This window comes from Eleginops maclovinus, chromosome 3 (assembly GCF_036324505.1).
Source record: "Eleginops maclovinus isolate JMC-PN-2008 ecotype Puerto Natales chromosome 3, JC_Emac_rtc_rv5, whole genome shotgun sequence".
In the NCBI taxonomy this organism is placed as follows: Eukaryota; Metazoa; Chordata; class Actinopteri; order Perciformes; family Eleginopidae; genus Eleginops; species Eleginops maclovinus.
This window is the reverse complement of record NC_086351.1, coordinates 3,483,751-3,510,606: the sequence shown is the minus strand read 5'-3', so window position 1 is coordinate 3,510,606 and position 26,856 is coordinate 3,483,751. Positions and strand designations below refer to the sequence as shown.

At 40.3% G+C, this 26,856-nt stretch overlaps 2 protein-coding genes across 5 annotated transcripts in view; both read right to left on the bottom strand.

The window, feature by feature from the left end:
- Nucleotides 1-36: 36 nt before the first annotated feature.
- On the bottom strand, nt 37-13,422 carry pex5 (peroxisomal biogenesis factor 5). Of its 4 annotated transcripts, none has more exons than XM_063878291.1 (17): nt 13,227-13,422; nt 9,449-9,605; nt 8,154-8,192; nt 7,881-7,998; nt 7,611-7,757; nt 7,331-7,415; nt 6,469-6,559; nt 6,136-6,258; nt 4,837-4,950; nt 4,512-4,595; nt 3,453-3,572; nt 3,136-3,279; nt 2,586-2,656; nt 2,223-2,444; nt 1,978-2,143; nt 1,541-1,698; nt 37-614 (listed from the first exon to the last, which is right to left on the bottom strand). In XM_063878291.1, exons 2-17 carry the CDS (start codon nt 9,560-9,562, stop codon nt 368-370), a joined length of 2,043 nt encoding a protein of 680 aa, XP_063734361.1. In that variant the 5' UTR covers nt 9,563-9,605; nt 13,227-13,422; the 3' UTR covers nt 37-367. The 4 variants fall into 4 exon arrangements, with proteins under 4 accessions (XP_063734361.1, XP_063734362.1, XP_063734363.1 ...); XM_063878292.1 differs by lacking the exon at nt 13,227-13,422 and adding an exon at nt 11,164-11,536; XM_063878293.1 differs by lacking the exon at nt 4,837-4,950.
- An 821-nt stretch (nt 13,423-14,243) lies between these two features.
- Nucleotides 14,244-26,856, bottom strand: part of clstn3 (calsyntenin 3) — a 32,314-nt gene continuing 19,701 nt past the window's right edge. Inside the window, 9 exon segments of the mRNA XM_063878273.1 lie at nt 14,244-16,143; nt 16,474-16,658; nt 18,128-18,260; nt 18,993-19,138; nt 19,642-19,803; nt 19,887-20,113; nt 24,966-25,114; nt 26,148-26,296; nt 26,408-26,467. Of these exon segments, the coding sequence (XP_063734343.1) occupies nt 16,003-16,143; nt 16,474-16,658; nt 18,128-18,260; nt 18,993-19,138; nt 19,642-19,803; nt 19,887-20,113; nt 24,966-25,114; nt 26,148-26,296; nt 26,408-26,467 (1,352 nt within the window). The 3' untranslated portion in view covers nt 14,244-16,002.

Sequence of the window (26,856 nt, the reverse complement as noted above, 5' to 3'; positions counted from 1 at the left end):
TTCATCATTTATTTTATTCATTGAGAACTTTTCAAATCAACCACAAAAGTGACTTTAATCAAACCCATTTCTTCAGATCAACAGTCAGAGGAAATGTGAGGATCGTCCAACATGTTTAACACAGTATCGAGACTGTAGTTCAGCTGGCTGCTTCTTCCAGAATAATACTGCAATGTTTTTGATAGGAAGTCCTTTAAGAGCACATGAACCACGAGATACTGTCTCCAGGATGGTGGATGATTCACAGTGTGTTCCTCGTCCATTTCTCCGTCACCGCTCAGATTCTAGACCGCTTCCTTCAGTCTCCCAGACATTTCCCTCCTAGCGAGACACACTCACACTCGATGAGCCCCCCCCCAGCGGGCCTTCATTCAGTCCCCCCCTCCACCTCCCTCTGGCAGAAGTGAGCCAGCAACGTGTCCAAGTCCCGGCGGTCGGCGGCGGCGTACAGAGGGCTCTCTCCCATCATGCTCAGCGCCATGCGCAGGGTGGACCAGATGTTGTCGGACATCATGGTGGCTGCCGCACCCCCGGGTCCCCTTGCTGCTCTCGCTCCGTCCACGGAGGCCTGGCGCTGCAGAGACAGAGCCTCCAGGAAGTGCTCCACCGCCTCTCTGAGGAGACAGGAGGAAGATAGCAGGACAGGATGAGTAACGGCTAATGTTAGTTTCTGATAATAATCAACATGGCTTAGTTGAACACTCGAGTCTGATTGGTCAATTTAGACATTTCAGAGGTTGTTAATACTCAATAACACACCACTGCTCAGCATTACATCACCGTCGCTAAGGAGGATCTGGTATACAGATGGGGTGGACATATTAGAAACACTAGCTTTCATTGTAACACAGTATCATAGCGTGCAGCCTGCAGAACGATCATAAAGTCTAACCCTGACCTATCTAATGTATTAAACTGTGTTGTTCTTCACTAAGTGTTCCTAATAAACTGGCAACTGAGTGTTTTACATATTTGCTGTTGCCATGTAGTGAAATTAAAACGATTGCACCAGGGTTTGTCACACAGTATCATACCAGATCAAGAGAGCACAAAGTAACACAGAGCCTTTTGATGGTATTACATTTAAAACTAACATCAGGTACAGGATCAGAAGTGCAGAGAAACTCTTGATCAAAACAACCATGTCTTTTATAAAATAATGAAACCCACTTCAAAACTTTATTCTGACAGCTTCCATTGGGCATATTTAATGTCCCTATCAAAGATTAATATCAGCTCATGTTTGGATTAACTTCTCTTTATTTTTATTAGTTCTCTAGGCCACCTTGTACTTTTATAAACCATTACAGAAAAGGATTCCCACTCTTTCATACCAATGCAGAGTAGTGTTTTAGATTTACCAAATGTTTTCTTGTGGTCTGAAAGGAGTGTGAATCATTCATGGATTCAGTCTAATATAACAGTAAGCAGTTAACATGATATCTGCAAGAATCAAAGCTAAAAACAGAGAAGTGTTTGGTTAAATGAACCCTTTTTGAAGCAAAACACACATCTACAAACCAGAGACTTCCTCCCTCACCTGTGTGCTCCTAGGTTGACGCAGCTGATTCCCAGGTTGTAGCGACTGCGGACGAACCCTGGCTGCAGCTCCAGAGCTCTCCTGTAGGCAGCGACAGCCTCCTCTGAGCGGCTGCCGTTAGCCAGGGTGGCGCCCAACTTATTCCACAGCAGGTAGTCCTAAAGGAGACAAAAAGAGAGCTCAGAAACAGGCAGATTGTAATTGACCTCTTCTCTTAATGTCAATCAGACTAAACAGAAATACAGCCTCTAAAATCAACGATAAAGTTGATGAAAGGTTTTCTAATACACACTTCTCTTTACGAAAACAAAATGTGATCATCTTAAAACACAGAAGGATTGAGGGTTGTGTTTCTGTGTATAAAAGCTGCTGGAAATGGTGACAACGGAGTGCATTTTGAGACTGAAGATAAAAGTCATATGATGTGATGATCTGACCTGTGGTGTGACAGAGAGAGCGGCGCTGAAACAGTCCACCGCCTTATCGTACTCCCCGCTGAGGTTGAAGAGCACTCCGAGTCCGCACTGCAGCTGGGGGTCCACCTGAGCCGGGTCCGAGTTAGCTGCATGCAGGAACAGGGACTGGACATCAGAAAACAAGGATCTGAGAGAAAAAATGCAAAGAGTTAGAAGACGTTAGCGCACTATATCAAATGTTTGGCTGAATAATGTGCGTTACTCACTCTGGCAGCAGAGATCCGAACTTCTCCCTCTCCTTCTCCCTCTCTCTGGCTCCGTCCGACTGCTGTTGGCTCTCGCTCTGCTCCCACACAGAGTGGTACTTTGGGTTGTGCTTCAGCCAATCGCGGAGAGTCTCACAGGCCTGCCTGTGCAGCGACTCGTTGGTGAAACTGACCGCCAGCGCCATCAGGGCCGTCAGGTTGTCGTTCTTCAGCTCTATACATCTGATGAAAGAGAGGGGGAAAACCAGGAGAAAGGAAATGTTGGAAACTGTGAAGTACTCAAATAATGTGAGGGTTTGAACCTTGATATATCCAGTCTATGGTTTAAACATTTTGAAGCATTTTGCAATTTTGATCTCTGACCTGCGGAGGGCGCTGATGGCAGCAAACTCCTGCTCGTTCTCAGCCTGACAGGTTCCCAGATACTGCCAAGCCTGCCAATTGAAGACAGTAAATATACACACACATCATCATCAATACAACTGCCCTCTGAGAGGAGACAAACACGAGGAAAGTATGGAAGTAAGGAGACGTTTTAGACTGCTTTTACATGTATTAAAAATCTGAATACTTGATTTATCTTGGGGGATAAAATGGATTTTTGTGAGAATATCAAATAAAAATAGAATTAAATAAAATATTATTAAAATATATTTATATAATAAGTTTAAGTAAAACACTGTAATAGTGCAATTAAACATAATAGAATTACAAATATTGATAATAGTATAATAAGTCAAGCGAAAATGTGCACTTTGAACTCTAATAAATAACAAAACAAAGTGTCAAAGTGTGTAACTTACAATATAAATAGAGTTGTATAAGTATTTATAAATATCATAATGATGCAATCCATCAATTAGAAGATAATCAAAGAATAGGAAACTTCAGTCACAGGCTGTAAGAGTCTCACCAGCTGGTTTTCTGGTTCTTTCTGTACGGCGCTCTCAAAGAACCGTACGGCACCGGGGATATCTCCCGCCTCCATCCTCTTCACCCCCTCTGACAGAGGGTCCGGGTGGGATAAGTACGGGTTCTCCTCTTCAAACTGATACCCCTGAGACAAAGAAAACATGGAGAACAGATTAGTCAAATATACACGATGAAGAACTTACAGCTAAGTAAGTAGTAGGATATTATTTACCAGAGATCAGATGCATTAAAAGCAGAAACAGAGTTTGTGAGGCTGCAAAATGAAATGCTGGATCATGTGAGGAGTGTTTCTCTGACCTTGTCATAGGAAGTGCTGAGCAGCTGATCGAAGTCAGACAGCCAGGGGTGGCTCTCTGCGTCTCTCTTCGCCATCTCCTCCCACTCCTGCTGCAGCTTCTCCCAGAAATCCACATCACTCTGACAGCATGACAGATACACATCATTACCTCGACTCACATTATACATCATCCTGGATTATAGACCTGTTTGACCTTTACTTTTTCAAAGGACAGATGAGAGTGTAATGATGGGGTTTGTAGCATAAACAAGTCAAAAGAGAAGAAAGAGATGGAGGAGGAGAAACATGAGAGGGATTTCATTTCTCATTTTAAGATTACGTTTCTGTGTCAAAGGCACTTAGATGCTAATTATTAAAACATTTGAATACCTATTTATAGCCGCTATCTTCCAGGAGAAAGACAAACAATTACCAAACGGTAAGTTGAAAAAATAAAATAAATCTAATATTATTTGAACTATTTCAACAAAGTTTGGAAAAAAGAATTAAAAAAACTGTAAAACTGAATAAAATAAAAGTACTGGTGAGTCAAAATGATTAGACAGTCACAATTTTGACAGTTTAAGTAAAAAATTAATACTTTTCCTTATTTATTTATGTTTAATTTATTTGAAATGAGGGTTTGGGGTTAACATCTTCACTATTCAATAGAAAACTCTCAAATCCAAATTACACGATTATGTATTTATTTGTGTTTTGATCTATAAGTCAACAAATTAATTAAGTATTATATTATATACAGAATTTTAGGCAAATTAAGAACAGTTAGGCATAATGAAATTCACTCTTAAGTCACATTTCTGACCTAAAGTAAAACTGTTGAATTGACCAGTATGAGATTATTAGTCAACTTTTAATTTACTAAATCAAAGTTCTGAATAAATTATGAAATAGTTGCTCAAAATGTCAAAAACTTAAGGTTTAGCATGTCAATAATGTAAAATGACCTCCAGAACACCGTGTGCTTCAGCCTCTACAATACCCCAGCGCCCGGTTAATATGCAGGACGTTACATTGAGTTTTTTTAGAGTTTAAGTCGTCTTTTATTCTTGTCTCACCTCCACTGCAGCTTTAGCTTGCTGGAAATCCGGCCCTGAAGTAGCAAACTCATCGACCCAGGCTTCAGCCGAGTCCTGTGACACCTGGACAGCAGAAAAGAGCAATGAGAGAGGCAAACATTCTGGCTGTAGAAATGCTAATAGAGGCAATGATGGAGATATTAAAGCAGGGAAAATACAGAGGGAAGTGAATGGAGAGGAGATGAAAGAAGAAACACAAACTTATTGCACTAATAATAACTACTGAGTGTGTCTAACTCTATCTCTCGTAGCACAGCTTAAATAGAGCAATATCTGCAGCTTTGACTGACCACAGCGGTCCTACCTGCCTGATGACCTTTGCCCACTGCCGAGCTTGTTTAGCTTTAACTTTCTCAGTCTTCTCGTCACTCTCTGGAGGCTGCAGGGGGAGACTCCCTCCCCCCGTCTCCATCAGGAACTATGGTGGGTGGGAGGAGGGGAGGCGGAAGGGAATGGGGCGATGTTTTGAGGAGGTTTTTTTTTTTTTGGAAGGGGGTGGGCGGAGGAGGAGTCATTTCAGGTAGTTTGAGGAGTATATGGATGGAGGTTGTTAATTGAGGGGAATGACAAGCCGAGAGTTTGAAGGCAGGTCCAAAAACATGGGAGAGGCAGAGTCAGAGTTAGAGGGACATTACAATGGAGCTGTGGTGACCAGATATTCATTATCAACAGGACTGAGAGCTACACATGCACAGTGTGAGATGGACGCACGCTTCGGCCAGGATTACATTTTTATTTAAATTAAGCTAAATATTAAGACCTCAAGCGAGTTAATTGGTCGAATTTATGGAATCATTTGTTGTTGTTTAATTAAAATCGTAAAATAAATTATAAAACAGTTGGTTTTTTACCAATAAGTCCAAAACTTGGATTTAGTCTATTTTTCCAGAACCCAGTGTGTGTCTATGTTAGCACTGCCCTCAGTTAATTCCGTACTGTAGGCTTCTGAACTCAAGTTGTTGTCTCCTCTCCATTGAAGCTTAAGCTTGCTGCAAATCTGCTCCTTATGTGGCAAACTCAGACTTAACATGTTAACTAAAAAAAAAAGTCAAATTATTGGTGAACATTTCCATTAACTACATGAACATTATAAAGGAAGTGATGCTACATTTGGATTTTAAAAGGTCAAATTGTGATTTATTATCTCATAATGTGGATTTATTATGTCATCCTTTTCCTTAACTGCAAGTATATTCTTCTCTTTCATATCTAACTGGCAGAAAGCGACTTCTTCCTTTGATTTTAGGGGGAAGTGTAGTTAAATGAAGCCGTTTCTGGCATCAGACTGAGTTGAACGAAGTCAAAGTAATTACGTAAAACCGCGAGTTAAACCGAGTACACATTGTTCACATTAAAAAGCTGAAAACACAAGAAGAGAAGCAGAAATGGTTTCTTTTTTTGCTGAATAATTTCCATCTGCAGTGCTGCGCAGCTTCATATTACAGGGAGGGCAGCGGTTGCTTTTGGTTACATTGGTGGAAAATGTTACTCTGAGTCGGATGAGTCACAGGGCATCTCTTATACTGTGCAGAAGTGAAGCAGATAGCCTCCCCAGTGTGTTCCCAGCTGCACCCCCCACCTCCTCAGGGGGCGAGACTCGTACCTGGTTGAGGTTGGAGGCCCAGCTCTGAGCCTCCTCCGCCTGAGCTCTATCTTTGAGCTGTTTGTCTGTCATGTTCTCCACTGTCACACTGCCCTCGCCAATCTGCCTAATGAAACGCAGGAACTACACAACAAAAATGACAACAAAAAAGGCATTTGACCATGATCAGATTCATACTGATTTACTTCTAGTTTCTTTGCTTGAAAAACTACAATGAAACTTAAAATGTGTTTCTTAGGAACTACTCTATAAAAAGTGGCATGAGTAAAAGAGAAAGATATGGTGATAGAAGATAAGGAGTCCAGTGAGTGACATGGTGAACACAACGCTCACCTCAGAGTTTTGTAACTTTGGGTCGTCGACCTTTGAGACAAGCTCATTGGCTGTCTGCCTCAGCTCCTCCCCCGGCTGATACTCCTTCGTCCTGTCACAGAAACAAGAATTGAAATCAATCTGTAAGAAAGGAGTTTAAATGACTGTGTCGTAGGGCCTTTGGAGGTAAATACACTAAGGTATTATATTAGATTTCTACAGATTAGATATCATTCATTGATCCTGTGTGGGGAAATTGTTTCGTTACAGCAGCATGTTTATCATACACGTACATGAGGTAAAAATGAAAGAAAAATAGATTTATAAACATGGTCATATCTTCTACATAAAATGAAAGACATAAGCAACAATGCACAAGAGAAATTATGTTTTTAAAATCCAAACCTTTAAAGTAAAGTGATGAAAAATATATACATACGTTATTCTCTCTCTCACTTCTGCTTTCAATCTTTGGTAAATGTCTGTCTTTTTCCCTCAAACATATGCCTTTCAATCCCAAACGATATTTAATGTTTCGTCCTGTAAATTCACTACTTTAATCCTGAGTTTCATTTTCTTAATATTACCCCTCTCCGCGGGCTTGGTATTTCCTTTTCAAACTACAATAGCCATACAAAATCAGGCTAAAGGTTGAACAAGTTAGTCATTTTCAGGTCGGTGCACTTTGTTGAGGATTAGACATCTAAGAACCGACATGGTTAAAGTTACAGGAACTTAATCCAGGTTTAAACATGATCATAGATCCATTGTTTACCTGCTCCTGTTCTCTCTGTCTTGCCTATAGTGCACATTTGTATTGCAGTGTACCTTAAACAGATAATAATAACTAAGCAACGCTCTCTCTCCGTGTCCCTTTTCTCACCATTCACTCTCCTTGTCTCCCAGATCTCCAAGCCACAGCTTCTCCTCTGACTGCTCCAGATACTCCTCCGCCCAGCGCCCCGGATCTGTAGCAGAAAGGAAGAAAAAGGATGAGCAAATGGAGAAAGTACACACTGGGCAAAAAATAAAAGGATTTATTCATAGCTTCCTCTGATGCCGGTGAGGATTGATGACGGATGACAGGCTGATGATGATCACAGAAAAGATGAAAGGGTCGTTAAGCAAAGCGTGTTCAAAGAGTGAAACATAGGGGAACAAACCTGCAGCCTCAGCGATAAATTCTTTTGTCCAATCAGCATCTGCCGCTTCCCCGAAAGCCACGAGCCCCGGTGCGGAGGCAGAGTCCGGACCGGAGAGGAACTCGGCCGTCCAGTCACCGGAGAGCGCCAACGCGGCCACATCTGGAGCTGTGACAGGGAGAAATATGGTGCTTAGACACTGGAAACTGTTTGTGCAAAGCCTTACCCATACAAATGCTGGAGAAAATACCTAAAAACTGGCATGTAAAATACAAAAGAAATGAAGTGTACCTCTTTGTGGAGCTTGCCTGTAGCTCTGCTGGTCAATCTGCTGCATCTCCTCCAACAGCTGACCCATGTCAAATGTGTGTGGGGGGCGAGGGGGCGCCTGAAGGAACTCATTCACCAGCTGCAGCAAAAACATGAAAGAAATTCTGCTTTTCAGAGACTATATCAGGACATTTGCACCCAGTATTCACAGGGCTGCATGGCTGAAATGCTTCTGTTATTATTACACGAGTCTACACAAAGTGCTGGATGTGAAAAAGGAACATCAGTGCTGACCTCTTCTTCAGTTGCAATTTCAATGGAAGTTGGAGGAATCTGAGAGAAAGAGGAAAACATTTGTAATAAAAACAGTATTTTCAAGCAGAAATTTCATGAAAATACTGAAATATGAAGAGCACAATGTAGGAGATTAAGACGATGAATTGAGCTATTTGACCTAAAGCAGGTTAGAATATGTTCACTGTCATTGATTTCATACAAAAAGATAAACCTTATCGATGCTATAAAAGATAAATGGTGGATTAGATGTCAGATAATAGGGAACAAAGTTCATCTTCTCCACGTTCAGGGGGTTGTTTGGGTTTAAAATCCAAAGATATTCAGTTTAATATGAAATAAAACAAAAGAATGATCGCTTTAATGATTAAGCACTTATAAAGCAAATAGTAGGACATTATTTTTCTATCAATTAGCTAATTATTGCAGCTTTAAATCTTAATAGTAAACAGGCATGTACGCATGCATTTACTATACATATCCACTCATGTAGCGTACATAAAATAACCTGTAACTTAGTCATTCATTATTTATTCAATCTAGGGATGTTGCGACACATGCCATGTCTGTTGTAAAGCAGCAACTTCATGATGACACTTAAGTATGTGCAGTTGGCATCAATGCTATAATAAATAAATGGTGTAAAGAATGTCTTCAACTTCAAATGTCTGGGTTTTTTTCAGTTCAAAACAGCAAGCAAGTCACATTTCTTAAAGGCTGAAAACAGCATTTTCTGCCATTTCTGCATAAAAATTACATATTAATGAAACCTAAAGCGGCGTGTTACGTTAGTCATTTATTATTCATTCCAGTAAGAGGTGTTTGGAAACATGTCATGTATGTTGTCAAGCAGAAATGTCCCGATACGCTGAAACGTCTGCGGTTATATGGATACTTAAGTAGATAAGGTAAAAACAAAAAGGGTAAAATAACACTTAAACAAGACCAATGAAAATATGGCAGATAGTTTATGTAATAAGTCCAGCAGTGGCTCAGTCAGTAGGGGCTTGGACTGGGAATCGTAGGGTCGCCGGTTCAAGTCCCCGAACAGACTTGAAATATGGAAAGTGGACTGCTACTTGGAGAGGTCCCAGTTCACCTCCTAGGTCCTGCTGTGGTGCCCTTGAGCAAGGCAATGCAGAGGACCAATGTCACTGTGTGTGCTCTGCTGTGTGCATGTATGTGACTAATAAAGAGGGCTTCATCCTCCGACTCTATCTCTCTATTATGTGTGCAATTAAACCAAAGCACAACTGTGTTGCAGAAATACTTATGGTCAAGTCTTCAGTACTCACTGTAGGTGTTGAGCGGTGACGCCATGCTCCCCCCTCCGTGGTCATGTGACTGGTCAGCTTCATGAGGGGATTGGCTCCCCCACACTCGGCCTCCACCAACTCCCGCATCGCCATGGCAACACAAGGACGAGGCAAACCCGATCAGACCTCCTAAGAACTGAGACGAGAAGATCAATTAGTCAATCTGTGTTCAGAATCTGTGTTCAGGAAGGTAATGCAATCATAGTTTTTTTTAAGAAAGCATTGGATATTAATTCATGTAAATTCAAACGGTAAACGGCACAGGGGTGAACTAACGATTATTGTCATTGTTAATCGTTTGTTCTATAAAATGTCAACGGGAAAAATGTCGGTGCAGTTTCCACGGTGATGTCCTTCAAATGCCTTGCTTTGTCAATCCAAACCTCAAAGACATACATTTTAATATGAAAATTAACAGTGAAAAGCAAGAAATCTCCATATTTAAGAGGCGGATATATTCCTATTTCACACTGTAAAATGTCAAATGTGTTAAACTGAATTCTGTTGGCATTTCAATCCCTTTTGAAATGGATTGAAATGGTTTTGCAGTTTTCCTGCTTTGACTTTAACGGTCAATTGATTATGAAAATATTTGGCAATTATGTTTCTTCATCCACAAATAAATCAGGCGGCTTATTATTACAGCTCTAAAACTGCACAGGTCTGATTCCCCAAGGAAGAGGACAGCAGATGAGGCCCGAATGACAAATTATGCAAAGACAAAACAAAACATCCTGCAAAGGGGAATAACATTTCACATCTGTAAAACCTGTCAACAACAACAACGTATGTTGTTTTTTTATCTTAGAAAAGGTGTAAGTCAAAAACAAAATGCATGACAGACATCCTGTGTTCATTGAGTATTCAGTATTGTGTCAGACGTGTCCACGCTGCACAGATAGTCTCCTGTCACATCGCCGAACTGAAGCTCCATCTGCTGTTTTCCGTGTCATTTCCTGGCTGAGGGTGATCCATGAATAATGTGGATGTGATGGCCCGGCAGGCACAGACACCCACTTTATATTTCACTCTGCAGCAACTTCAGAGGATTTTAGCTTCAAACTGCATTGAAGCCTTTACAATAACAAGGCTACATCTAAAATCTTTATATGTTGTCTTATGTGGATAATATTCCCAGACTACTTTCATACATGTCTGGGAATTAAACCTAAATTCATCTTCGGTAGTTAACCATCCGACATCGAACTAATATTCAAAAGAGTTGGATTTTATAGGTTTTTAAGGATTCCCATTACCTATTACTGCAATATCAACCACTAGGATCCACATAGAAAACAAGAAGAGACATTCAAATATCACATTTCTACAACTCACAACCATCCGAAAGATCAATAAACAAAAAACCTGACAAGTGAAAACTGAAAGCTGCTTTCAGATTCTAATGATGTTAAATTCAATTAAGGAGGTATTTCCAAATGTATATTAAATATGTTCAACACTTAGATGTTTGTATTTCGAATAGTTCTTGTCGACTTTTGTTGAGACTACATTAACCCTAGAAATTTGACTTATAATGCAGAAACAAACCCTGTCTAGATTTCAATGCACGGTACTGAACAACCAACCTAACATTTTGTTATCTGTATGGTAATTTAAATAACTCCCAGACCTAATTTTCAATATCTTATTTGTCTCAAGTTCTATGAGGACCTAATTGATCTAATGCAACTCACCTGATTGTCCAAAAGCAAAACAATCACGATAATAAAAATCCTTCTGTCGCAGTTCTGCTTCTTCATGCAAAGCCTGAATACACCATAATGAGGTCCGAGAGGAAACTTGCAGCTCAACTCACTGACCTACATCACGGATGAACAGCTGACAAACTGTCGAACACGGGGGCCTACTCAACTTCTCATCCCCACCGGAGGAATACATAATGGTAACAATTTCCATAATGAACTGTCAGAAATAAAAATGTAACTCCCTGTGCACTCTTCCCTAGCAGTGTTCACTGAAAACAAAACTGAAAAATATTATCAAGAGTCCACTCCTTTCACTCTTATAGCCTAGGCTTCACAACAATGTATTCCTGCTGATTCAAAAAGCCGCTGTACTGTGTGATGATTAGGGTCGGAGTAAGAGGATCAGGCACAGATATTAATACATGCACTATCACTGATAGGACAGTGTGACACTTGTTTACCGGCTCACTCAGAGTGTTACATGCACCACTGTCTGGTTTGGATTATGCACCAAATAGAACATCGACAGGCTACTGTGGAAAATCAGGACTGCGAACCGGCCCTCTTTTCAGGATTTATTCTCCTCCAGAGTCAGGAAACGTTTCTGCAGACCCCTTCACACTACATTATTTTAACTTCTCCCCTCTGTCCAACAGCAAAACAGACCCAAAAACCTCGTCCAGCAGGCTGTCAGTCCTGAAGAGTTCACGCTATATATTATCTATTTTATCAGTAATAAGCGTTGTGACGTGTACATATCCTAACTGTCAAATCTAAACCTAAGCTGCTGTATAAACTGAGTACATAGCCTAGGTATGCACACACTCTTCATACCCACACATTTCATGAAAAGCAACACTTTACATTAGTCATCCAATATTTATGCCCGGATATTTGCACTCTTGTTGTTGTTGTTGTACAATTTGCATCAACAGTCTGACTTGTAAATGTTTCATTTGACTCGTGTTCAGCTTTTATTAGAAAAACCTAAGTCTCTTGTTACAGATTTCGGTTCTTAAAACAACATATATATATATTTACAACAAATAATTGAATGTATATTATTAAGTTAAGCTGCCAGCAAATTAGTATCTATAGCAATCAAAGTAAGTGCCTAATTTACCACCTGCAATATTAAAGCTATGAACACATTAACTTATTCATAGTTATAATCCAGTAACATTAAATATGAAATGGGGCATACACACTTATATTTGAAGCTAATTGGTTTTGTACTTTTACTTATGTAAAGTTTTTAGGGCTTGTACTGCTTTTACAGTATCCAAAACTGTGGGTTTGCTACTTTGAGATCTGTGTATTTATTCAGCCATTGTCTATTTCTGTGTGAATACATTGAGAGCAACAACAACAACAACATACTAATTCCTGTATGGTAAATAAAGCTCACACACCACAATCCTACCTGCTGCATTAACAGGGACAGCAGGTGTGTTATTCTGTCCTGCAAATTCACACATATGACACTTTTGTTATGAAAATGATTTAAGTAAAAATGAGGAAAAGGTGGGTACCTGAAATCAATGCAATGTCAGTATTAAGGAAATATAGATTTTATGCATGTATTTCTGTTTGTATAGTTTCTTAATATTTAGGTTTGGAGAGAGGAACTTCACTGTGCCGTTAGACTATCCGTTGTACTGTTTACATGATAATCAAATATATTGAATCTTGTATTAAGGTGCTTTTTACCTGTCAAGCTGCTGTCTTGTGTCAGAGCAGTTACCTGTACACTGATAGCATGGTTTAGCACGATGCTAACTGAGGCTTCAGTCAGAAACAAAAACACCAGCCTAGTAAACCTGAATTATAGAATCTACTATAACGTAGCCAACATGCTGTTTATTAAATAGGAAACCAAACAAAGCCTTTTGAAATAATTACAAATGTCTTTTTCCTTCCAACAGAAACGAGTCTAGCTATCGTAAAGCTAATGTTCTAGCTAGCTCCTGAAGGGCCAGTGCAGAGATCATTCCTGCTGTGTGTAGCCGGAGAGAGGCGTCTACACACGGGCAGCGTGATGTTCATCTTACCGCCGACAGCTGCTGCTGCTGCTGGAGCCGAACCGACACTCCCTCCTCTCCGGTGTGTCCGCCACCAACCGTATCACAAAGACAGGTGCCTCAGTGTGGAAGCTCCCGGTAAACGTATGAAATATCAGCGCTTCTCCTTTATTTACCTTCCTCCTCCATGACCCACAAACCCTTCACCGATCGCTATGAGAGTGTCGTAACGTAGGAACGTAACGGTCGGTTTGGTATTCTCGAACAGTCTCACGTAATAAGACGTTAGGGAGTTCAGAGCATTGAAGGTGGAAAGACAAAAGAGAACGTAAAAAAATACGTAAAATAAATATTGCGCAGCAGATCGAAGTCCAGTTGCCAGGTGCAAAAGTACCTCATTGAGCAGTGATGGAAGAAGTACTCAGATTGATGTACTTCAGTAAAAGTAGAATACTACAGTGTAAAATACTGAGTTATAAGTAAAAGTCATGCACTGAAAATGTACAAAAGTAGAGTCCTCAAAATGTACTTGAAGGACCAAAATTAAAAGTACTTATTGTGCTATGTAGCTTAATTCAGAATCATATAAATGACTGGATTATGATTATGGATGCATTAATGTGTTCATCACAGATGATTTGAATAACTTAAACTACTGCTGAATATCTTAACCTACAATCGTATGTTATAGTTTATATATATATATTTTAATATCCACTAATCAAATCTGTAAAGTAACTATTAACTGATTTTGTCAGATACATTTAGTTGAGTAAAACCTATAAAGCATAAAATAAGTCAAGCAAAACTACCCCAAAATCTTACTTAAGTACAATACCTGAGTAAATGTACTTAAGTACATTATGGAGGTATGCATTTCGCCATAAAATGTTGAATTTGAATGTTGATTTTTTTTGTTTTACCTAAAACACAATGTGTACTAGCAATCAAAATATTACAGGCTATTGTAATATATTACCTCACTTTTAAAATACTGTTGTATGCGTTGTTTCAGTTCCTGCTTTAACAAGAAGGTTCTCTCATGGAGACGTCATATAGTGTTTTTATTATGAATTTCGTAATGTTTTCTGACAGTTCTCAATAACAATTAGTCAGCATAATCCATGTCATCATTGTATCAATAATTACAGGTCATGTTCCAATAGTAACATAGTAATAATATAAGTTATTAATCAATGCAATGTTTATTCCTTTCTTAACATCACACTCAAAAACGACAGGCTTTATTTACTGACAGGTTTAGCACTGCACATTGATAGGTTACACAGACAGCAAGAGACACAGAGGGAGAGTGACGGGAAGGTGAGGGGGAGAGACAGGGAGGCCGAGGGGGGGGATAGGTGAGGAGAAGCACACAGTTGTACATTCATTGACCCAAATATATTTCATGGAGTGAGATAGAAAATAAATTAAAGGTTCAGTTTTGAAATGTGAAAAAAGTGTGAAATGAGTGAGACGTATCTAAGTATCACAACAATGTGCCCTCCTTTTTCTGTGATTCAGATATTGACAAGTTCTTAAATTACAACAATATTACACACAAATTAAGAGACACTCATCAAGCCAGGGATTCTCATCCTTATCACTACTACTACTATTATTATTAGTATTATTATCACACTGTTTTCTGATGCTGTAAAGGTGATCACTCGAATGGAAAAAAGTAAACCTGCTCCCTCTCAAAGTGTGCAAAAAAAAAAGAGAGTGGCTGCAATAATAATAGTAATAACAATAATATCACAATATTCATCCTCGTATGTACAGAAAATTCATTACAATCAATACAATCAAAACTGCCCAAGCTGAGCGGACATTCTGGAAACAGCAGGGGTAGCATTATGAGGTGTGTGTACGTAGGTGTGTGTGTGTGTTGTTGCATGTGACGTCTTATTGTAGAAGCAGTGTGCAGTGAGTGAAACAGTGCAGTGAGAGTCATTTAAGAGACATTCCAGTGGTCACTGTGAGAGGGGTCAGAGGTCACGGGTTTACTGTATATGACGATGTTCTGTCTTCACAAGCTAAAACTCTGCTCCTCCTGACTCAACACCGAGAGGCTTTAATGCATCTGGGTATTGCATAACTTGGGTGGGGTGTGTGGTTGATAGATCCTCTCGTCTTATCATCAGCCCAACGTAAAATGTAGTCAGGAGCCTAAGTAGTCACAACACCAAAAGAAAAATACCTGCAAGCTTCGTTGAAGTTTTTATGGGTCAGTTGGAGTGACTGTGATGTCTGACCTCACTGTCTCCACTCGAGGAATGTGTCGAGAGAGGATGCAAAGAGGGAGGAAAGAGCTTGTGCACAGACTTCTCGAGTCGAGTCTAATAAGGGAGTCAGAGACATGTCGGGATCTATTCAAGGCCTGTTCCACTTTGTAAAGATTTCACTCTGTGTTCAATAACAAAAGATAAAATACAATCTCTCTTTTTTTAAAACAAAAGTAGTCTCATTCAACCAGTATTACACTTTACAGACACATTACCACCGTGTGATTTAGAACTGGTGCACCACAGACGAGTTTGGTGGGGTTTTGCTCAGGCGGATAATTTACATTAAATGTATACATTGTGCCATTGAACATTTAGGTGGAGAACAACTGCCCGTTGTTGGCTATAGGTCACGTATGGCGTTGAGCGTCAAGAGCATTACAGTGACTGTGTTGTGCGTCGTGTTTGTAAGCATACATTCCTTATACTAGTGTCAGCAGTCGTTGATTTTTAAAAGTGTTGAAGTGTGTGAGCCGGTTTGTGGTTTCCATGAGAACTGGTGCAGAGCCCAGTGTGGCTCAGTAGCGGCGGGCGTCCCTCCCTTCCTTCTTGATGATTCGCTGGTCGTCGCTGCCGTCTTCAGGTGACTCCGCTGCCTCCTCTTCCTCCTCCCCCTCCCCTTCCGTGTCGGCAGAGATGCCCATACGAGAGTCGTAGGACTGCGGGAAGAGCGATGTGGAGGAAAACAGGCAAGGTCATTTATTTATTAAGTTGATACACATTTCAGCATCACTGTGAAGCAGCCTTTAAAACTAAGAGAAGACAGTATCCAAAATCAAGGAGGTTTTTTATAGTTTCACATCATGATGTCAACATAATACCAGCCGTTACGTCAGTGCTAAATATGCTATACTGTACATTTCAAATGGATTAAAAGGTTGCTGTTCCAATGAAACATCTATAATAAAGTACATAAATAGACCACAAATTGTAACATCTAAACCAAAAGCTAAAATCAATATCACATCGATAGCGTTTCTGTTGCTTACCTCCATTGGGTTGACGATGATGGTGAGGGCGGAGTCGTCCCATTGGTTGCCGCCCTCCTTAGCCCCGTCCCTGGCTCCCTCATCACGGCGATGGATGGAACGAATCCGAAACACTCCCAGGATCACCATGACAACCAGGAAACCCACACACACCATGATGATGACGGTGGCTGCTCCCGGCACCACTGTGACAGAAAAATAGATTTAAATGGACTATATTTACCAGATTTAATCTGTAAATGTGGTGAAAGTGGTTATACTTTCTTACAAATACTACCTTAATATCATATATACTCAGTCAAAAACACAAGTGTTATAATCCATGACAACGAAGGCAAATTAACTCATATTTGAGTAATCACAAAGCCCTTTAATAAAGAAAATCTATATCTGTGACATGCTTTGACACATTTCAAAGTCCACAGGCATGAAAGTCCTTTAAATCACATACTATGTCCTTTAAATTATACCTAATGTTGCTTCATATGTGTACATACTGTTGCTCTTCTTCTCCAGGCAAAGTTCAAACATTTTCTAGACCAAATCACTGAATGCCTATGAGTTCATTAGATGCCCCCTACCTACTCTGGGTATGAAACTATTGGAAATTAATTGGAAATGGCACAACTTTCCAAACCAACCATCTCCGTAAAGGCTCATTTTCAGACCTTACATTTGCCTGGGTGTTAGACTGTGTGGGCAATTATATAAAACACTCCTTTGTGCTGTAGCTGCAGATCCTGCCCTATTGGCAGAGGTGCAGCAGACCTTCACACAGTTATGGGTTACACAGCCCACTGTTCCCCACACCGGCTCCATGTCTTGTGATTACTTTCAGAGCTCTGCATGGTCTGATACCTGAGTTCTGCTGCAGCCCGTTATCCCCAGTTGGTTTCTGGGATGTATTGATTAGGGGTTTGTTGGTTTAACCTCACTCCTGATAATGGTGTCTTTGAGGCTACGGCTCCTAAACCTTGAAGAGCTCTCCCTTTGGACCTGAAGTGGCCCCTTGGAGTTAAGCTGAAGTTTTGTTTGCATTCAAGTATCAGCTCATCAATTTTTCTTAAAGTATTTTTAATCCCAAATTGTTCAATGCTTATAGTCTTTTGTTTCCCAGTGCGCATTGCAGCATAATTGGGTGTATTGCGCAACCTATTGATCCATGGAATAGTGTGACACTATTTAGGACTTTGTCTCAAGTTACCCACACGCACGCAAATGTGCAACTGTGATCAGGAGCGCGCATGCATTCACACACACATAACCTCAAAATCACTTGACCTCCAGTTTCAGCCTCCTAAGGCAAAAACTGTGCCTGCCAAATAGTGGGAAAATGTTTTGTGGACGGACAACGAAATAGATCGTTGTTTGGTTTTGTTAACTCTTTTTTTACTAATGTATTTATTACTTTATCCATTATTATTTTTTATGATTATTTGGGCATTTTTGAGACAAGAAGTAATGGGAAATGAGCAACACAGGTCTGCAGCTGGTACCTAAACTGTGGACGCTGCAGCATTGAGTTATTCGCCCCAAACCTTGACTTTTTTATTCTGACTGCATTCTTCATCTTTCTTTTGTCTGCTATATTGAAGCACGTTGTGACATCTGTTCTGCAAAGGTGCAGGAAGAGCTGATGTGAGGGAAGTGTCACCTGAGTTGCGGTGAGGGTTGGGCAGGGTGTGTCCGCTCAACTCTCCGGCGTGGTGCAACGGGTGGAACTGCTGCTGGGAGGCCAGCAGGTGGGACGGGTGGTACAGACTGTCCAGAGAGTGGAGGAAGTTCACCTGGGAGACAGAACATCATATGTGTGGCTCTGGTTCAATTGTCACCATCTTAAACTTGGCACATTAACATGAATATCTTGTGATTCTAACACAGAACTGTATATACTGTAAAATACACCTCATATAGTGAAGTACAATGTGCATCATTTTACTTCAATGTTTATTTTTTAATTGGACATTAATTATGTTTATATAAAAGGTTTATTTTAATAATATTTGTATTGTATTTATTTCATTTGATCTTTTATTGTATATTTTACTTGAACTTCTTATGTTTAAATAAACACTTCTGTTTTAATTTAGCTTTTTATTGCACATTTTTACTTTAATTGTTAAGTTTATAAATGTTTTAATTATTTTTGTATTTAACATTGTATTGGATATTTAACTTCCTATATTTGTATAAATATCTTCTTTTTTTAATTGTATTTATATTTATTGGACATTTCACTCTAACTTCTTATGTTTATATTGCTCCTATGTATTTAACTTTATTCTATTTTATTTTATTTTATCTTTTTATTGCACATCCTTACTTGAAGTTCTAATTTTTATATAGTTTATTTAAATATTTAATTTAATTTATTCAAAAAAAAACAACTATCACGAAACACAATGAAGTATTCTTATTCTGACATAAATTCTGCTCCCAAAGGTCAAGACTTCCATGCTCATATCTAACGGACATCTCTCTTGTTGTCAGCTGGAGGTGTTTCTGTATTTGATTCTTACCTCCAGAGTCAACTCATTACTGGTGTATCTGCCATTCATCTCGGAGCAGGACAGGCGGAACCGCCTCTCGAAGCGGGCCGAGCCTTTAGCCAGGCGGTAGTGGACCGAACGGAGGACGTCTTCGTACACGGAGATGGATTCAGCACCTGAAGGCAGCGCACAACAACAGGAGGACAGAAAGAGTCAATACTGAGAGGAGGAGGAGGAGGAGGAGGAGGAGGAGGAGGAGGAGGAGAGGAACGCAGTCTGCAGATACTTATTGACAACTGGGGGTGACTTTATCAGATGGATTGCTCTTAGTTTTTAGGTCATTGGGAATCTATTATATTGTATTTCAAAGAATAAAGAGTAGAAGTTTTGAATGTCCTAAAAATATATTTTCTAAATCAATGTGTTACGATGATTTATGCAGAAAAGTATTTCAAATTCTTAATATGTGTACATGGTACTGGCACCTGGGGGCTTAGCATAAACATGGATTGTCAAGTAAACAAATATTATTATAAGTAACACAGAAATATGAGTTGTGTTCTATGGTTGAACAGCCTGCCAGCTAACCAATGGGAGTAGACTGTGCTCTGGTTTCGGAAAAAACAGACAAAATACGTTTTGAAACACAACATGAGCAGAATGTGTTCATGCACGCTACCTGTGATGGCAATATAAGCCGTAGTGTTGATGATTTCCAGCCCTCTCTCTCGCACCACGTCCATGTCCACCAGCAGCTCCTCCCTCTCTGGGTTCAGCTCCTCCCCCAGAGGCTGCACCTCACAGCCGTCCAGAGTGTGAGCCACGGCGTCGGACATCAGCGCTGAAACAGAAACATTAAAACACTTAGATAAACCAAGGAGGGTCTCTTAAACTATTTATGTATCTATATAATATGTTCCTCACCTCCACCCTCCATCCCCTGTGCAGCCGTGTTGACGGCGTGAGACAGGGAGCAGACGATCCTCAGCTCGGGGAACAGAGGGACCCCGCGGGGCCCCTCAAACTCAGGGGCAGGGCGGGCCAGGTGAGGGCCGACCCCGGACAGAGAGATCTGAGGGGCGTCGGGCTGCAGGACCACCAGGTATCCCTCCAGCTGCTTCAGGGACAGGCAGCTCTCCTCATTGAAACATCTGGTAGAGAGGAAAGAAGCGTGTGTTGTCAGAGAGAGAAAGGAAGCGATGTGGCTTTATGGAGGGAAATGTCCTTTTTTCAGATTGTCCACCACTTAGATCCAGACTGAAACATCTGCACATAGTCTGTATGGATTGCCATGGTATTTTGTAAACGACAGCAAAACTCTAATATATTTGGTAACCCCTGAATTACCCTCCAAACCCACCTTGAAGTTAACATTAACAAAAGAAATCTAAATCACAGAAATATTGTAGTTTTATTCCAAACACTTATTCTGCTTGTAAAAAAAGGAAAACCTATGTGAACTACATTACCCACAATGCATCTCAAACACCCTGTACTTTGTCTGAGTTTCTGAGAAGTATCAGCAAATGTAGCCACGAGCCGCTAGCATTAAACAGAGAAGAGGAGCGGGCAGCATCTCACTGATTTCTTAATCCACACCCGCAGATCTTTCTCTTTCTTCATCCCCAAACGAGACAGCACTGGAGGATATTTATCAGACTCCCTCTGGAGCCACATAAGGCTTTACGCGGTGTTTTTCTCACATAAGCACCCCAAAGACCTTGCAAACACACTTTGATGTGTAAAACGTACACAGCTGCCCTTCAGTGGCGCCATCATCAGGTCAACATTTCAACAAAATTCCAAACACAGCAGTCATACACTGCTCAGCGTAACATCTGTGTATTCCAAATATCCACGTATCTATACATAATTATAGTATACACAAAGTATTCTACATTTCTAATTCTGTTCTGGTATAACAGCTCACTCACTCTGTTGTGATTGGTCAACCACTTAGAGCTGTCCCGCCCCTTAGCCTATCAGAAAACAATGTGTTGGAGATCTAGCTAATCGAGGCATAAGTGTTACATAGTGATGTTGCTATGTTACTGAAGTATACAAAGTAGTTTAATGGAGGTGTTTTAGGCAGGGGGGAGGAGTGTGTGTGAGAGAAACTCCCTCTGGTGCGAACACAGGGATTTTAGCCTTTGCAGACCATTCACATGCACTAAAATGTATATACCACTACAGGAAAGGGAAACCCCCCCCCCAAAAAATCTGTAAATTGGTAAACGTTTTGGTCGAGTTAATGTTAGGAAAGTTGGCAGCATGACGATGGAGCAAAATGTTGAAAACCCGAGCAATTTTATTCTTAATCTTGTTCTCTAATTTCCCCATGACTATTAACTGTGGATTTAAAAATGGCTAAATTCAAACCACAGTAGCTCCGCTGTTACAAATTCAATTTTCCTCCCAGAAAAGGGGAGCAAATCAGCGTGATGTCAGGCCGCTTACATATATTTATTCATATGCACTATAATTCAGCATTACATTCGAAAAGGGGATTAGGCAGAGAGTGTGTGTGTATGTGTGTGTGTGTGTGTAACAGTTCCACTATCAGAGTGAGCAGCTGCTTCCACCGGCCCCTCCAGAAGGGCCTACTGTTCAGCCATCTGGGTAACTCCTGGCCTCAAATCAGTCTAATCTTCACACACGCAATAAAACACGCTGGAGTAAAAAAACAACAACTCTGCCACCCTTGAGCAGAAACTAAGTGCAGAAATCTCGCCGTGACCTTGAATGCAGCGCTGGCTTGTGGCCTGGGAGTGATTTTAATCTTATAAAACACACGACGAAAACAGGAGCACTAAGAACATCTGCACAGAGAGTTTGATGAGATCTTATGTGTCTGCAGGAAGGGAGTTTACGTACAAATACACAGTATATCACGCAGTGTATGCAGCGGACTGTACTTCCCGAGGCACATTAATATTTCATCAGCTAAAAGTGAGTGCTAAAGCCAGAGAGCCAGTTCTGTGTTGTTAAGCATGGATGATCACTGACCCGGAAACAGAGTGTGTGCGCGCTTTATTTTCACGGCCAGGTGATTCGGAGAGATGTCTTCTGCAGCGTTAGGGACGCAGTGTTTGTTTGCAATATATTAATGGAAATCTGAAAATGTGAAGCTCTTTTCAGATGGAATAATGATAGCATATTCCTGGAAAAGTGTTTTAGTTTGCAGAGAAAACGGCCAGGAGGTATTTTATAACTCATTGTTATTCACCCAAATTGAACAAGCATCTTTGAATAGTTTTAAAATGATCATCATGGAAAATGTTGTGTTTGGTTGTGCAATATTTTAATGTCAATCAGATTTTTTTAAACAAATTTTCATTTAATTTTCAGGACGAAATATTCCTCAACAAGTTTTCAGGAAAAAAAAATCCGTATTGCAATTATTTTGACTGAAATTGCAATTATATTATTCACATTTCTGGGGAGAATGATCATTGTTTTAAACGCTTTGGACCATATTAATGTATCATGTATTTAAAATGATCATTAGGGATGCATTTTTGGTTTGGCTGTGCATTTTTCTAATGTAAATCTGACATTTTGACCACTTTTAGGATAGAAACATGATCAAATATACCTTGAAAAATGTTCAAGAATACTGACAAAAACTGCATTTTTTGGGAACAAGAACGAAATGCGATTCTTTTGACTGATATCGCAATTGGGAAATTATTCACAACATTAAAGGGATTTATATTATTGAAACATCTTTGACATTATCAATGAAAGCTATAATGAGGATTTGGAAAACATTTTAGGAAGTCCATCCAATACAATTTGAAGGCCGGGGTATCTCTGCAGCTTCATTCTTAATCATATTTAAACACATTTTGTACATTTTAGGTCAAAATACATGAGTAACATGAGGATGACAAATATAACGGCTGTTTTTATTGACCTAAAGGGGAAACATTTAAAGGTTTTCTTTAACTTTAGATGTTTGTTGGCTAGTTATTATTGTTTTTCATCTTGCACTTTCCCTGCTTGATCAGTAAGACACTTTAAAAGTCCCCTATTATGCAAAATGCACTTTTTGCTGTCTTTCATACATAAATATGTGTCCCCGGTGTGTAAGGAGACTCACAAAGTGTCAGAAAATACAACCCTCTCTCTTTTCCTCCTTACCCACATCTCTAAAAACGGGGGTACAAACGAGCTGATCCAGATTTGCTTCGGATATGACGTCATATCGGAAATGTGGGCTGGCTTTACATTGAACTCCTGGCAACGTCCCAACCTATCGTCCCCCATATACAGTCGCAAGCTGAATCCCCTCCGCAGCACCTCTGTGTCTCTGTGCAGGATGTCTGCAGGAGGAACTTAGAGTCGTATATTACATATAATGTCTCGGTGGTGAAGACTGAGAAGTGTTTCAGAAATAATGCTGGATGTGGTTTGGAACATATTATGGAGTTTAATCACGGCAGCGTTTAGCTGAGTTTCTGCGTTAGAAACTTCTCTCCTCAGACAGAGAGATCGTGACGCTCCAAAGGGGCGTGGCCAGCTTCAGCTCCAAAGGGGCGTGGCCAGCTTCAGGTCTGCTCAAATTTAAAGCGACAGTCACAGAATCAGCACTTCAGGAACAGGGCTGAAATAGAGGGGTGTGAGGCATGCTACAATGGGGGATCTGTTTGGTATTTTGAGCAAAACTCTTCACAGACAAGTTTTGTATAGACATTGCCCTACAATACATTGTTCAAATATAGCATGATAGGAGACCTTTAAGTTGCCTTCGGGTATGAAATATACCGTATAAATACATTTGAGGATATTTAATAAAGCAAAATTGCCCAAATTAATCTGTGAAAAGATAAAAGTAACTCTTAAAATACAAAAGCCACAGTTCAAATCAGGCAGAACTATTTACGGTTTACGCTGTTAGAGTAACTTGAATGAACAAATAGATAAGATGTTTTGTGTTATCTTTCCCTTTGACGTATTGTCTCTATAATTATCTCCTCCGTGCCTCAGCAGTCTTATCACAGCCGAGCCAAGGTCCAGGTTTGATGAGTTCAATGTCAGAGGAGAGAGCTGAGTCACACATCCTTTAATTTCACATCATATTATTTGTGATGTTCACAGATTGAGAGTGATTATTTACATTTGTGTGTCTTTGCTTTGTGTAATGCTTCAGTTTGACTCCGAATGACTTTCCATTAGTATGGTTATTTACCCCAAGTTGTCTTTGAATGTTGTGCCATGCTTTCTGTTATTCAGTCTTCTAGTGCTGCTGTTTCACTCTTTGTGACCGATTTCATGTTAAACTCAATATGGTCACCCTTTAACAAGCATGTCATGAAGACTTAAGAAGTAATATAATAAATAAAAATGTTGCATTTCAATAAAGCATGTTGATAGACAAATGCACATCGGTCCATTTGCCTCAGGCAGTGAGGTTTTGTAGAGACTATAGCTCACCTTTCACTTTCTTTTCCCATAATAGACAGGTCGTTTATTATATATATTAGTGTGTGTGTTTGCTTCTGTTTTAGCTGTTCTTTCTTGTTGATGGTTGTGTTGTTGTTGTTGTTGTTGTTGTTGTTGTTTTAAGTTGTTTTTGTTGGTTGCTTACTTATTATTTTCTTGTCTTTTTCTAATCGTTTCCTGTATTTTTTGGTTAAATATTCTTGCCTTGTTTAATTTCTGGCTTTACTTCCTGACTGACTGTGTGTGTGTGTGTGTCTGTGTGTGTGTGTGTGTGTGTGTGTGTGTGTGTGTGTGTGTGTGTGTGTGTGTGTGTGTGTGTGTGTGTGTGTGTGTGTGTGTGTGTGTGTGCATTTAGTCTGAAAATGCAGAGATACAAGAGAAAATACTCAGTTAAATTACAAACACCACAAAGTTGTACTTACAATATGGGTAATACTTGAGTAAATGTACTTGCGTGTGTGTGTGTGTGTGTGTGTGTGTGTGTGTGTGTGTGTGTGTGTGTGTGTGTGTGTGTGTGTGTGTGTGTGTGTGTGTGTGTGTGTGTGCGTGTGTGTGTACCTGAGGGAGGTGGTCAGTTTCAGGGGTCGGACTCCGGGCGTGGCGAAGCGCAGAGAGTTCCTGTAGGTGACCTGCTGCACGGCGCGGTTAAAGCTCTCGATGTCGTCTCCCTCCAGAACCAGCACCGACTGGCTGGGGTTCACATGGACCTGCACGGCAAAGACAGACGCTTTAAATCCATATTCCTATTTATTTACCGAAGAGGACATCATGTTTCCGAGTACTAAAGACAACAACTGGACACTTTACAAAGAGGATCCATGGAGTAAACGTCTTGAATTAAATCCAATGCCGGGTCTTTCGAGGAGATATCAGAGCAAAAACAGGATTTTATCAGCAAGATTTGTCACTTTTTGACCCTTTTTAAACACATTGAACAAATCTATGTATGTTGTACCACCACTAGAGGAGGTCAGAAGCACATCTGGCAACAAACCCTCAATTTGTGTGGCAATTAAAAGATAAGAATGGAACTTTTTCAAGTCAATAAGATTGAGAGAGGATTTTGCTTACTGTAAATATTCCTCTTGTCTAGACTTGAACATTTGTGTTTATGTTGAACATATTCATTCATCTTTAACCCATAAACTGCTATTGTGAGAGCAGAGGTATGTGTGCACAGGAGGAGAGGACAGATCAGAATCTAACTGAGATGGATTTAAGGTGAGTTAGATTCTGACTTCCCCTCTGGCAAAACTGTCTCGAGTTGAAAATAAATTAACGTGACTGTAGAGCTAGTTGCAGAAATGGTTTGCATATGTTATAATGTGTTACTTTAAAAAGAACAATTGGAATTTCAGCTAAATGAGGCATGTGGTAAAATCGGCTAGACTCTGAAATGGATATCAATCAGTTTTACAAAGTTTAAGAAATGTCAATAAAGGTATGAACAAAAGCTCTTTATGTTTCTCATACTGCCTGTGCTGCAGCACCTCTTTTCACCCTCTGTCTGAAACCAGAGCCCAGTCTGCTCTGATTGGTTAGCTGGCTTCGAGATGTCCCGCCCCTTAGCCTATTACGTACAGTGTGTTGGACCGCTAGCCAACAGATACACTTTGGGATTTTAGGCCTTGCAGACCATTTACATGCACAAAAACCTAGCTAACCCACTACAGGAAAGGGAGGTCCTCTTTAAGCCTCCTGTCTCTATAACATGGCGGTCTTTATTCTCTGGGTCTTCACCTTCATGCCGGAGCCCAGAGTCTCCAGGTCCCCGAAGTCGAGGCCCTCCCTGCAAGCGTAGAGACACTCCACCACACTGTGAGGCTCCACGCTGCCGGGGCGCACCGTCACCCCCGAAAGGAGGCCGTGGTATCCACCCACATACTTCACTGAAGACCAGAGACAACACACATTGTAACACCTCCTTTATATGTTAATATGCACTTGAGTAACACACTAACAATGACACAGCAGAATGTGTTGACAGCAGAGCAGCTCACCGGAGTCTTTCCCCTCGGGGATGGTGTTGTTCAGAATCTCCTTCTGCTTCTCCTCGGGCTCTGCGGGGAAAACCAGAACAGAGGGGAATTAGAAAAGAGACACTGTGCTGATTGTTTTATAGGTTTGTACTAATGTGCTTTTAGTTGTGCTCATGTGTTTTTGGTCTTGAACGTTGTCTTTTAATGGCATCAACATTAGCGTTTACGGCTAAATCTTGCACATTTACATAATGGACACCAGTGCTCATGTTACTTAATGTGCATCGTGTCTTCTTGGATGAACATATACAAAAAAAGGAAAGATACTTTGACTGTTTATCATTGAATGTTACAGTATTGTACATCTTGTTTTGTGATGTGGCTGGTAGAGGAGTTGGTTTTAACTGCATAAATGGAGTTAAGCTTGTAAAGAAAGTGAGAGGAAGGTTTAGGGAGAATGAAAGGGATGC

Coding starts and splice junctions, on each gene's coding strand:
- pex5 (XM_063878291.1), bottom strand. CDS start 9,562: ATGGCGATGCGGGAGTTGGTGGAGGCCGAGTGTGGGGGAGCCAATCCC. Junction 6,560..7,330: donor GGAGACAAGGAGAGTGAATG/GTGAGAAAAGGG, acceptor TTTCTGTGACAG/GACGAAGGAGTATCAGCCGG. Junction 2,657..3,135: donor AAGAACCAGAAAACCAGCTG/GTGAGACTCTTA, acceptor TTCAATTGGCAG/GCTTGGCAGTATCTGGGAAC.